At 36.7% G+C, this 14025-nt stretch overlaps 1 protein-coding gene across 1 annotated transcript in view; it reads right to left on the minus strand.

The window, feature by feature from the left end:
- The window catches only part of LOC150089394 (5-formyltetrahydrofolate cyclo-ligase-like), an 81867-nt gene that overhangs the window by 10171 nt on the left and 57671 nt on the right, over positions 1 to 14025 (minus strand). The window contains exon 3 of the mRNA XM_090368566.1: positions 10730 to 10861. Within this exon, the coding sequence (XP_090224692.1) occupies positions 10730 to 10861 (132 nt within the window). The remainder of the gene's footprint in view (positions 1 to 10729; positions 10862 to 14025) is intronic.

Raw genomic sequence — 14025 nt, forward strand, 5'->3', positions numbered from 1 at the left:
GATTATTCATGCATTAAGAATTTGCAGATAAAGGAACCACTGGATGCAATGATCACAGTGATGTGGGATTTACTTAAATATGTAACTACCATCAAGGGTAAAGGGAAGGATTTTTGTTTTCATAAAGGTGACTACAGTGGTCTCAGACAGTTTTTAAATTCTATACAGTGGGATCAACTGATGATGTTACCAACGGTGAATTCTAAATGGGAAGCATTCAGAGACTTAATCTTGGAGATTACTAGGCTTTTCATACTATTTCCAATAATCATTTTAATAATAAATGAATAAAAACATGAAGTTGTTTTCAACTTTGAAGTTTAACCATAAGTGGAACTGTGTGCTAGACAGTTCTACATTTTGCTCCTAGTGGTTGAGTCGATTCCTGGTCGGTGAGTTGCCACTGGCAAATTGCCAATATGCAATTTTTAGAGGTGACAAAACGAGTTAAAGGAACTGCGGAGCGAGCAGTGCCAATTTGATTGTTGACTACGAAGGGTATGCTACACGTCTTATAACCAAGGCAATTTAATGTAACTTTAAGAAGCACCCCAATACATCAATCACGAGAAGCCACCGTAAAGGGACATAAATTTAAACTGGAAAAGGGTGGTTACAGAAGAATAGATGGATGAAAATTTGCTTAATTTGACTGTTGGAACAAACTTCTGTCTAGTTGCATACCTTCCACTTGTTCAGATTACGAACCTAAGGGGGCATAAATTCAAATTAAGAAAGGACAGATGTAGAATAGATGTGCGGAAATTTGCCTTTAGCCAGCGGGTGGTTAATTGCTGGAACAAACTTCCATCTGTCGTTGTGGAAGTTGATATGTTGAATAAATTTAAGGAGGAACTGGACAGGCATTTGGAGGGAATGGTGTGTTTTTTTTTTTTTTTTTTGGCTGATGCTGCATAAGCTCATACATTTGCTTTCTTGCATCACATGCCACTACTACTACTATTACTAGTGTTATGGAAGTGGATAGTTTGAATGAATTTCAAGGATTGGGTAGATTATTGGGATGGGCAAATGATGTTAGTGGCATTTTTCTTCTTTTCCTTTTTTGGCTGATACTCTATATAAGATTGTTTCCTTGCTCCATTTTGCCACTATACTAATCAACTAGATATATAATCTTGTTGGATGTTACTATTATTGGCCCATATAATATGAAGTCAGATTTTACATTGCATACCCAAATACTTGCCTTCAATGAACAAAAAATGAATCTCTGCTAATGATTCTGTAAATTTCCATAACAAACTAAATTTTATTTGTAATCAGAGTTCTTACAGTTACATAAATCACAGTTGCTAATTTTTACAACTGCTTAAGGAAATATATTAAACACAAGATTTTACAGAAATATTTTAACACACTGGTAGTACTTGAAATCATATGCAAGAAATCAGATATCATCTGAAATCATATAGTGCTAACTTTATAGAACATTTTTATCCTGTTAAATAGAGATCTCAAATTTCAAATCAACTGATAAAAAAATTGGAAAAAGTCACGAATTACTTCAAAGCAAATAAACTAGTTTGCAAGTGAATTAAGATGTAAAAAAAAAAGGGGGGGGGGGGAGATGGGTGCAAATGCCTCAAATTATTTTGCATTATTTATACTGTAAAAATGCAGGGAACCTCTCTGGGTCACTGTCAGAGAACTGAATGCTCTGTGTTATAATTAGCCAGAAAACGTTTAATGTGAAACATTTTTTAGAAAAAAAAAAAAAAAAACATTTTCTGTTTACCATCTGTAAAAAAAATTACATATTTTTTTAAACACTTATATGTTTTGATGTGTACAAGATTTTGAAATATAAAATCCTTGCACTGATGGATGGTGCAAGGATTTTATATTTCTTAAATAATAATGGAGAACAATTTATTTTTATAGATTAACATAATCATAAATTTAAATATTTAAACTTCAAGTATGAAAAATAATTCTTAGTAAATGACCACCTTGGTATGCTAAAAGTTGGCAGTGTGCTCCTAAAATAAAATTTTCTATAAGTGCTACAGCACTGATTTCAGTCCTTATAGTCTTTTGATTCGCTAAGTTACTATAATTAAGGTGTTCATAGTTTTTAATGGTATACTCATAAGAAAAAGTTGTGTTGTCAAATCTGGAGATCAGGTAAGCTAGTTAATACAGCCATGGCATGAAATTAATTTGTTGTAAAACATTTCTCTCAACATAAATTGCAGCTCTTTCTGTGTGATGGAGGCACCACCTTGTTGAACAACCCTCGAAGATAGTAGATAATGTCCTTTAATTCCCGTTGAAGAAATTTTGATCATAGGCTGGTATACTTCACAATTCACTGTTATTTGATCAGCTTCAAAAAAGGGCAATCCAATACTCTGCTTTGCATGATTCCACATCACACAGTCATGTAGCAGGTTGATTTTCTCTACTGAACACTGTGGCTCACAAATAATTATATTTGTTCAGAAAACCATTTAAATGAAAATGTGCTTCATCAGACAATTATAAATTTTAAAATGTGACTATTATCAATGAAGTTCCAAAAGGCACTAACTGTCATTTGAATAAATGTCTTCTGTGAAAAGCTGTACTTTATAGGGATAACACTTTGGTTTTTTTTTTCATAATTCACCTAGGAGACATTTCAATAGTTGAAAGTTCTGAAACACCTTCTGACTGCTCAAAACACTTTGGCATACAAGTACACTGTTCTCTGTTCTTGTAGTCCTTTCTGTTGATTGTATATCACAAATCATTCTAATTTCTTGAAATCTTGCCATATACTAACATATGTTTTCAGGAGAGCAGTGGCAGCATTCATACCCTTCTTATTTGCTAAGGTCTTTGAGCAATAGAGCAATTGTTTTTAAAATACAATTCCACAATTTCAGAATGCTGTTGGATTGTCAACTTCTACATGGACACTACTTTTTGCCCTTTAATCTGAAAAAAATAAAATAAAAAATAAACAAAAATCATTACTTCAAAAAATATAGAAATATAAAATTGCTACACTAATTTTGGCAGAACCTGATATATGTGATGTAAAGTCATTTCCTGATTCATGCACTTTTCACCTGAGCCATTTGTTTAATGTGATTGAACAATATATATAACTTTACAATTCAGCGCACTTTAGTTCTTGCTTTAACATGGTTTGTAAGAAAGAAGATTACAAGTACTGGTAGATGAATTTTACTGACTTTGATTGAATGATTTTGAAAGCCTCGTTAAAATATAGTTAAAAGACTATATATGTCAGTGCACCAAATGCAATTTGCTCATATGTTCATGCACTGCATAAATTTTAAATATTTGCAATTTTCTATTGTAAATTGTAACTATTCTTAATGCTAAATTAGCATTAGCATTATAATATATTTTATAACAATAAAATATACATCTTTACTGACTTAGTCTTGCCTTTGGTTTAATAAAACAAGAAGTCACGAAAAAAATATATGAGATAAAATCTTAAAAACTAAATAATAAAAAAAAAAGTTAAAAATTTGAAATAAGACCATAGGGTATCCAACACGCAGCAGTCCTGTACTTTATTCTGTTAAGTACAATCATTAAAAACACTTAATACATAAAAATAACTTCTTTAGTCAAAAAAATAATTTCTGTAGTCAATGCATTTAGATGACCTTTACATTCAACTCTTTGTATTATTTCTGATGGGATATTCTTTTTAATTTACACAGTGTTGTTTGGGAATGCATCTACTGCATAAAGCAATAAATGATTATAGGTAATTTAAATTAAAAAAAAAAAAAAAAAAATTGATAACAGACTTCATATAACTTAATTATGGTTTAGCCAGTTCATTATAAGTGGGTACTTAATAGTCATCAGAAATGTAATGCTTTTGAAAGATGTACTTCAAAAAAGGCATACGTTCTTTTAGTCCCCTGAAAGGCTTAAGAATCATTTCTTATTCAATATCTTCACTCTAAGTTCCCCTACAGAAATTTACAATATTTCCAGAACTGGACCCTTAAATTATTATATACTGCATAAGGTATGCCATGTCAGATATATACTAAACTTTCAGGAAATGTTTGTTGGTTTCTGGAAAGCTTTTAAGATCAAGTATAATTCTGTAAACCTCCATGGAAGCGCACACACTCAAAATGAGTGTTTCGAGTCTTACTTGGGAAGGAAAACTAGACAAACCTCATATTTTTAGCACCTGTTTAATTGTTTCCTAAGGAGGTTTAGATCCAATTCCATAGGCCCCCTGGAGCAATATGGCCTTAGTTGCTAATGCTCCTAAAAACGAAAACAAACAAACCATAGCCCCCTTCCCCAATAGAAATACTGCCATAGACTTTGAACAGTTTCCACAATTTTAGAATTTATTCTGATTTGGGCCAAATTTCATGTTGACAAGTTAGCCCATAACATCCAATGTACACCTGTTTCCATTCCCCCCCTTCCCCCACCCAACTGCTACGTATATCTCACTTCGTGACTACCTATTATGTGTAAAATCATATGGTGAGGATTTGGTAAGCTATTCTTGGGTGCAGTGTAATTGTTTTTTTAACCTACGAGGTATGTTATTTAATAAATGAACATGCCTTAAATGTAGTCCAATGCTTACCTAACATTTTATACACATAGTGTATCTATAAATTATTCACCTGATTATGAAGCTCAATTAAAATTTTATTGTAACATGTAGTGTAAAATGGTTTGCTGCACTTAATAAAAAGCAACTCCCACAGGAAGTAGTCATTGCTGGTGACTCTATTGTCAGGGAGAGAGGGAATATATTATGCAAAAAGGAGAGGTGGAACAAGACCAGGGTATGTCTGTCGGGGATGAAAATTGAATGACATTGTAGGGCAGATATCATCTTATACGGGCACAAAATATGATACTGTTGTACACATTGGCACTAATGACCTTAAGAGTACGAGATCTGCAGATTTACTTAACAAGTACAGGTCAATGCTGAAAAAAAAAGTCGTAAGGGCTAAATTTGAAAGTGCCTCCAATTCTGCCCAGACACAATAGAAAGGAGTATATGATGAGAGCCTTGTCAATCAATTCGGCCCTAGAGAGATTGTGCAAAGCTCATGGGGTAGAATTTTTTTCAACATGGTCTGTGCTTGCTAACAGGAGAGACTGCTTCTACAGGGATGGGATACACTTAAATAGAAAAGATGCAAAAATATTTCCTGATGCTATTGGGGCAGTGTTAGGTGGGTCGAAAAACTGCTAGCTTGGGGGGATTCACAGACTAGAAAATTAACAGTAGCTGCAGTCAGAGGCGAAAGTGATTCTTGCATTGCTTCTATTGTAATGAGCAGCAGCCTAGAGAGCAAGTTGCTGGGAATTTCAAGAGCTGCTGGGAGTCATCATGGAACAAGTAAATACATGGGCTGTGTGTTAGGGTAACTAAGAGTAAGAACTGGTGTATGTATACTTGCATTTACACCAATGCTAGAAGTATAGTAAATAAATTTGAAGAATTTGAAGTGCTGATCAAGGCATCAAAGGCAGATATTGTTGGGATATCACAGACATGGTGTCGCACAGATATAAGCAACGCTGAATTGGAATTTGGGGAGTACAATGTGTACAGCAGGACAGGAAGGGAGGAGTGGTTATGCTGTTAGTTAAGAAACACATAATCTAAGTAAGAGCATCCAGTTGAAATGGGTGGACAGTGCAATGTTGAGTCTGTTTGGTGTGACAAACACTACACTGGGAAAGAGAAAATGAGAGGAGTAATGTGTTATAGGCCTAATGACTCTAATGAGTACAAAGAACAGTTGTGCTGAGAAATTGAGTGGGCCAGTAAATCAGAATGTCTTGTAATAGAGGATTTTAACTTTCCAGATATTGACTGGAACTTGTGGATTGGTCACTCACACACTAGCAAGATTTTCGTGGATTTATTGGAGAACTGTTTTCTACAGCAACCTGTTTGAGTGGCAATAATACTTTTGATCTGATTATCAGCAGTGATTATTCATGCATTAAGAATCTGCACATAAAGGAACCACTAGGTGACAGTGATCACAGTGTACTGATGTGGGATTTACTTAAAGATGTAACTACCATCAAAGAAGGGTTTTTGTTTTCATAGAGGTGACTACAGTGGTCTCAGACAGTTTTTAAATTCTATAGAGTGGGATCAACTGATGTTGCCAACAGTGAATTCTAAATGGGAAACCTTCAGGGACTTAATCTAGGCATTTCATACCAACTAAGAAATACTGTTCAAGGTGCAGGCCTAAATTCATGTCAGATAAATTAATGAGGCTTGTGGCAGAGACAAAAAATGCATGGGATGCATATAAATTATCAGGCGACACAGAAGCCTACGGCAGATATAAGCTAGCTGTAATCATGTCACAAAGGAGGTTAGGCAGATTATGAGAAATCTTTGGCAAACAATGCAAAGAGTTTTTTACTTATGTAAACTCTAGAAGGAAGGGGATGAATCAGATTGGCCCACTTAACATAGATGGTTCGATTACTGACAATCCTGCTCAAGTAGCTGATAAACTGAATGAGTATTTTGCATCTACATTCACATATGAGGGGTTATTCAAGGAGGGGAATGCCAGAAGTTTATAAAACTCTAACAGGGAGCTAAGTGATTTTGTAATAACTGAGAGCAAAGTGGAAAAGAAATTGTTAAAGTTAAGCATAAGAAAGGCACCTGGGGCAGATGAAATCTATCCAGTTATACTGAAAGAGGCAGCAAGGAAAGTAAGCAAACCCATAGCCATAATTATAGAGCATCCTTAGATTCAGGGGAGGTCCCCATGGACCGGAGATGTGCAAATGCATCCCCAATTCACAAAGGGGGTTCAAAGGGTGACACAAATAATTATAGGCCTGTTAGTTTAACTTCTGTCGAGGGGAAATTAATGGAGTCACTGGTTAAAGAGGTGATACAGGGTCACCCAGACAAGATTGCAGTAATAGTTCAGACACAACATGGGTTTGTTAAGGGGAAGTCTTGTCTGACCAATTTAATTGGATACTAAGATGTGGTCACAAAGAAACTGGATGCAAAAAATAATTTTGATATCATATACATTTATTTCAGGAAAGCTTTTAATACTGACGCACATGGAAGATTGCTGTACAAATTGGAGCGGTATAGCATTAAGCGCAAGTTGCTGCAATGGATAAAGGGATAGTTGAGTGGGAGACGGTAGAGAGGGTAATAAATGGACACTGCTCTACGTGGACTAATGTTATTAGTGGAGTCCCCCAGGGTTCGGTGCTGGGGCCATTGTTATTTTGTGTATTTATCAATGATATCGATAAAGGTATAACAGGCTTGATGTCCAAGTTTGCAGATGATACAAAGGTTGGCAGGGTTGCTAATGGCTGTAAAGACAGTATGCTACTGCAACAGGATCTAGAAAAGTTGAGCAGATGGGCTGAGAAGTGGCAACTGAAGTTTAATATCGACAAATGTCAATTGAGAAAAGTACAATTGACAAAAGTACTGCATACGGGCAGCAGGAACCCAAGAGAAACATAACTGTGTGGTACTACACTCAGGGAGTGTGGAGAATGAAAAAGACCTGAGGGTAATTGTGTAGTCAGATATGAAGTTCTCTGAGCAGTGCAGATGGGCGGCCAGAGCAGTTCATGGAGTTTTGTCAATGATATATAGGAATTTTGCTAGCCGAGACAAGGAGATGATTATCCCTTTGTATAAGGCAATGATCAGACCACACCTTGAGTATTGCATACAGGTCTGCAGGCCTCATTTTAGGAAGGATGTAGAGTGGCTAAAACGAGTACAGTGAAGGGCAATGAGAATGGTGAAAGGAACAAGGGGTGCACTTACAAAGAAAGGCTTAAATTCTGCAAGTTAGAGCTTCTGGCGACTAGGCACCTGCGAGGTGACCTGATTGAGGTGTCTATGGTCTTGAATGGGTTGAGCAGGCCCAATGCTGACGGGATACTTCCGCATGCTCAGACTAAGAATCCGAGGGAACATAGATTCAAAAGACAGTTGTAGAATAGATGTGCGAAAATTTGCCTTTAGCCAGCAGGTAGTTGATTGCTGGAACAGGACCTCAATCTGTTGTTGTGGAAGTTGATAGCTTAAATAAATTTAAGGCTGTACTAGACAGACATTTGGAGTATCCAGACGGGCAAAATGGGAAGGGTTTTTTTTGATTTTTTGCATCGTATGTCTCAACTAATGCTAATGCTAACTCAATGAATTTATTATCACAAATACACATCAGTAAACCACCACATGGGCATCTATGGTAGCACAAAGAATGTCAAGACAATAGCTAATCTCATTCCAAGTGTTTTGATGCATCTCTTGAGAAATGGAAGTCGCAAACCTGTTGAATCTGGTTGTTTACCTCTGTGATGTTAACTTTTTTGCATATACCTTTTCTTTTATGTAGCCCTGTACAAAGAACTCCATAAGTGTGATATCCGGAGAATGAGGAGGCTATGAAATGGGACCACTCCAGTTGATCCATCAGTTAGGAAATCATGCACATGCAAGCTTCAGTGCGGTGGTGTCCCATCTTGCTGATAGAACACGTGGCAGCATACAAAGGGTACTAGGAAAGTTTTGCAATACAGCTTTGTTTATTTAATTTTTTCAAAGTAATTTCCTCTACATTCAATACACCTCTCCATCCTCCGAAACCAATCTTTAAACCAGTTCTGCCAAGTTTCACTAGGGAGTAAAGCACACTCGTTGTCCCAAGCCCGTAGAAGGTCCTCATCACTGGAAAACAGCCTCCCTTTTAGCTTCATTTTCACATGCGGGAACAGTGCAAAGTCGCAGGGAGCAAGGTCTGTTCTGTAGGGAGGGTGCTCGAGAAGTTTCAGTCCTGTCGTGGTCAAATATTCGGTGCAGGCTTTGGTGCGGTAAGCTGGAGCATTATCGTGATGGAGGTACCAGGTGTCCATTCTTGACTTTGGCCGCAGGTTCTTCATAGATCCAATGACTTTAGGCAGGCATTGTTCAGTATACCACTTAGCTGTGACTGTCTTCTGCGTGTCCAAAACGACACGTTCCACAATTCCACTCGATTTCAAAAATTCAGCTATCATTTTCTTCTTTACAGATCGGAATTTTCTGACAATTACGGGTGTGTCGTCATCATCAAAGACCCAAAGTTTGTTTTGAGCCTTGGTCGGCAGATCGTAATAGTACAGCCAAGTCTCGTCACCTGTCACGATGTTGTTCACATACCGAGATTGTCCCTTATCAAACTTTTTTAACATCTCCCGGCACCAAGTCACACGTCGTGTCATCTGCTCTTCAGTCAGTTGATGCGGCACCCAGAGAGAACAAAGTTTCTTCACGTGCAAATGATCTTGCAGAATCGAACGAATTGCTGGTGCATTTAGGCCCAAAGTATCCTCTATCTGTTGGTAGGTCACTCGCCTGTTTTCGTCAAGCATTTTCCTCACAGCAGTAACGTTTTCCTCCGTAACTGACGTTCGTGGCCTTCTCGGCCTCTCAGAATCCTCCAGAGTGAAATTTCCCCTTTGGAATTCTCTATACCACCTGAATATCGTTGTACGATGTGGACAATCATCATCTAGTGCAAGAGTCATTTCTTCTAAGCACTGGTCTATGGTTAAACCACGCACGAAATTATACCGCAAAACTGTCCTTATTTCATTTCGTGACCACGATGCCATCGCAAGCACTTTACACTCTCACTACTAATGAATAACTGAGCCCATCGACTTGGCGCGGCGGCTACTATGCACGTATGAATATTTCTCAACATGCAGCAACAAGCAGCTTCCTGTGATTCATTGTTGCATCATATTGCAAAACTTTCCTAGTACCCTTTGTATATTCCAGCTGAGGTGCAGCCTACAATTCAAGCATATCTAGGTAATTTTGCAAAGTTCAGTGTTTTTGTGTAAGAAAAATGGCCCAATCACCTCGTTGAAGGATAGTGATAGTAATCATCACTAAAAACAACATTTTCAAGAAAGTGCTAATCTTCATCTATAGAGTTAACAATGTGAACAGCAAATTCCTCTCATCGCAGTTTGTCGTGAGGCTTAATTTCCTGGATAATTTGCACTTTATAAACATAAAGTTTCAATCCCTTGCCAACCACCCTGTGCAATGTTGCTCGTGGTATTTGCAGCTGCAGGCTTGCCCAGCAGACAGATTTTGTAGGACTTCGGATAAACACTTCCTGAATTTCTGAAACTTTTATTTGCAGATACACTAGGCCTACTTGCTCCTTTCTGCTGTAGCACAGCGCCAATTTCTTGAACCTGTTTCAGCCATTTTAATGCTGTACTGTTATGATGCTTGCTGAGATCAAGGCTGCCAACTGTATGAGAAAACTCATTGAGTTGCTTTGATAACTGTAACAAAACATTTTACGATACCTATTACAATAAAATTTTAATTGAGCTTCATAATCAGGTGAATAATTTATAGACAACCTGTACGTATGCCTTTTGTCATAATGGAATAACAAGTGCATCCACAGGTTTCTACTTAAAACCAAGCTTTATAAATAATGATATTTTATTAATCTTTAACTTTTTCACAACTTAAATAGTTATTTATCAATATGCATTAATTATTTAAAACTTCCATTTAACATGAAATAAATAGAAATTGTAAATAACTTGAAACTGTCTCCTTGTAAAATCTCTTTGAATCTTATATTTTCAAATGTTCTCTGATGATTATTATTAAGATTTATCAAAAGAAAATTAAAAGTAATACTTCCCACTAGCAATAGCCTCCTCCCGCTCCATATCTTCTTCTGTTGGGGGTTTAATATCCCAATTTGTCATTAGCAGCTTAGCATAATCTTCCATTGAATATAGTTTTAAAATTTCCATATACTGGCTGTCAGGACTGTAATTAAATGGAAACATGTTTAAAAATGAAAAATACAAGCAGGTTCCAGTAACAAAAAACGAAGAGTAAATAATTCAGAAGTAAAAATAATCTTGAAGTTTTTGCTGGCAATTCAGGTATTACAAAAACTAAAATGTATTAACTTATGCTGCTTTAAACTTGATACAGTACTGCATAGATGTCAAATATACAGTTTAAAATAAAATGGATTGAGATAAAATTAGCATGCACAGCTTAATTTTCAGTTTATACTCTGAGACAGCCGCATAATGTCAGAGGAATTTGCACAACAGATTATAAAAATATTACAGGTGTAATGTTTAAAATGGGGCAATCTTGGGACCTGGAGATTGCTGGTTTTTGGATAATAAATCTAACCAATCAAAAAAATTACAAAATTCAAGCATAGGAGAATGCATCAGCAGCATGGACGTCTACGTTTTTGATAATTTTTCTACTTTAAAACTTATTTTTATTAACTACATTATTTGATTCTTATTTATTTTCTTTTATTTTTAAGGCCACTGATCAAAATTTGGAATGGGAAAGTTGGCAATATGAAGCTACTGAAGCAATCACTACAAAATCCCTCTGGTAATGTTCCAATTAAAAAAAATAAATAAATAAAAACTGTTCTCCCCGGAAAATTTTGCCAGCCAGGAGGGGAAGTGTAATACTTCGCAATATTATAAAATTTTCTGTTATTTATAAATGTGACTTAAGTGATCCAGAGCAAAAATTAATTGCATAATTAATTAACATTATATGCTCCTGTTGCATTGATCTCGATCGCATAGTATGTTTGAATTAATATTCATTGAGATCAGTATCATACAGTACTGCGAGAACTGCAAGAATCATGGACAGTCTGTTAAATTAAACGGCCAGTGCACCCATTCAATAGGTCCTGGAGAGAACACTGAAAAATAATGGGGAGAAGAAAATGAACAGAAACAAAATAACACATAGGATGTTTTTTGCAAGATTTGTTATACTTTTTTTTTAGGATTAATAATCCTAAATTTTCCTAATGTACTAGTTAGTGCAATTGCACCATTTCAGTACACAGCCAACTACTTAAGTAGTTATAAATTGGCATCATTAAATATACCTCATATTGTGAATACCTTCACGATGAGTTGCCATGATATTGCACTACCTCGAATAAGTAACACTTCACCATAGGAAAAGACTATTGTTACTTATTCTCAGCGGATATCATCCCCCATACAGCACTGTTTCGGAGCTTACTGGCTCCTCATCAGTGGATGGGCAGAGGTACACTGGTGTTGCAATGATTACAACCCAGTTGTGAAGAAATTTAGATTACAATATGGTTTAGGGCTAAAGCCTCAGGTTATGTAAAGAGACATTAGTTAAACTCTTTACATAACCTGAGGCTTTAGCCCTAAACTATATCGTAATTCTAAATTTTCCTTAATATCAAAAGATATCAAACTTTTAGGAATAAAAGTAAAAGCTTTTAGATCCGTTCCCTTTGTGTGACTGACACTAAACAAAAATCTTTCCCACTGTTCTGGAGACCATGGGAAAGTTTTTTGCATCTATTGGAATATGATATACTCAGAATTAGGGTTAACATTAGCAAGGGCACATGATGCAAGAAAGTAAACTTATATAGAATCAGCCAAAAAAACACCCTTCTCATTTCACCCATCCACTCGCTCCAAATGTTTGTCTAGTTCTGCCTTGAATCTGTTTAAGCTATCAACTTCTAGAATGATGAATGGAAGTTTGTTCCAGCAATCAACCACCCACTGGCTAAAGGCAAACTTCTGCACATCTATCCTACAAATGTCTACTCAATCTGAATTAATGCCCTCTCACGTGATTATTCTGAGCAAGAGAAAGAATCCCATCAGCATTGAGCATGCTCAAACCATTAAAGGCTTTATAACCTCAATCAGATCACCTTGAAAGGTGCCTACTCTCCAGACACTGTAATTTGCAAAACTTAAGCCTTTCTTCGTAAGAGCAACCCTTTGTTCCATTCACTAATCTTGTTTCTCTTCTCGGTACTCATTCCAACAGGTCTACATCCTTCTTAAAAAGGGGCCTCCAGACACGTATACAGTACTCAAGGTGTGGCCTCACCATTTTGCCTAATACAAGGGGATAATCACCTCCTTATCCCTGCTAGAAAAATTCCTGTATATCATTGACAAGACACCATGAGCTACTCTTGCAGACCATCTGCACAGCTCAGAAAACTTCATATCTTGCCTGTGCAATTACCCCCAAGTCATTTTCATTCTTTACCACCGTTAGTGTAGTGCCACACAGATGATATGTTACTCTGGGGTTACTGCTTCCCATGTGCAGTACTTTACATTTGTCAATGTTAAACTTCAGTTGCCACCTCTCAGCCCATCTGTTCAACTTTTCTAGATCCTGTTGCAGCAGTGTACTGTCATTAGTATCATTAACAACCCTGCCAACCTTCGTATCGTCTGCAAACTTGGAATTAAGCCATATACCATCATCAATATCATTAATAAATACAGAAAACAACAATGGACACAACACTGAACCCTGAGGGACTCCACTAATAACATTAGTCCACGAAGAGCAGTGTCCATTGATTACCAATCTCTGTTTTCTCCCACTTAACCATCCCTTTATCCATAGCAGCAATTTGCCTCCAATGCCACACCACTCCAATTTGTGCAGCAGTCTTCCATGTGCTACAGTATAAAAAGCCTTTCTAAGATCCAAATGTATGATATCAAAATTATTCTTTGCATCCAGTTCCTTTGTGACTACATCATAGTATCCAATCAAATTGGTCAGACAAGACTTCTCCTTAACAAACCCACGCTGTGTCCAAGCTATACCTGAAGTCTTGTGTAGATGATCCTGAAATGCTTCTTTAACCAGTGCCTCCATTAATTTCGCTGGAACAGAAGTTAAGCTAACAAATCTGTAATTACCTGTCTCCCCTTTGCAGATTGGGGGTCACATTTGCACATCTCCAGTCCATGGGTGCCTCCAATGAGTCCAAGGCAGCTGTCATAATTATGGCTAAGGGTTTGCTTACTTCCTTTGCTGCCTACTTTAATATAACTGGATAGATTCCATCCACCCCAAGTACCTTTCTTCCTTCTAGAGTTTACATAAGTAAAGAATTCTTTGCTGTTTTT

This window comes from Mastigoproctus giganteus, chromosome 2 (genome assembly GCF_048544385.1).
Source record: "Mastigoproctus giganteus isolate SK-2022 chromosome 2, ASM4854438v1, whole genome shotgun sequence".
NCBI lineage: Eukaryota > Metazoa > Arthropoda > Arachnida > Uropygi > Thelyphonidae > Mastigoproctus > Mastigoproctus giganteus.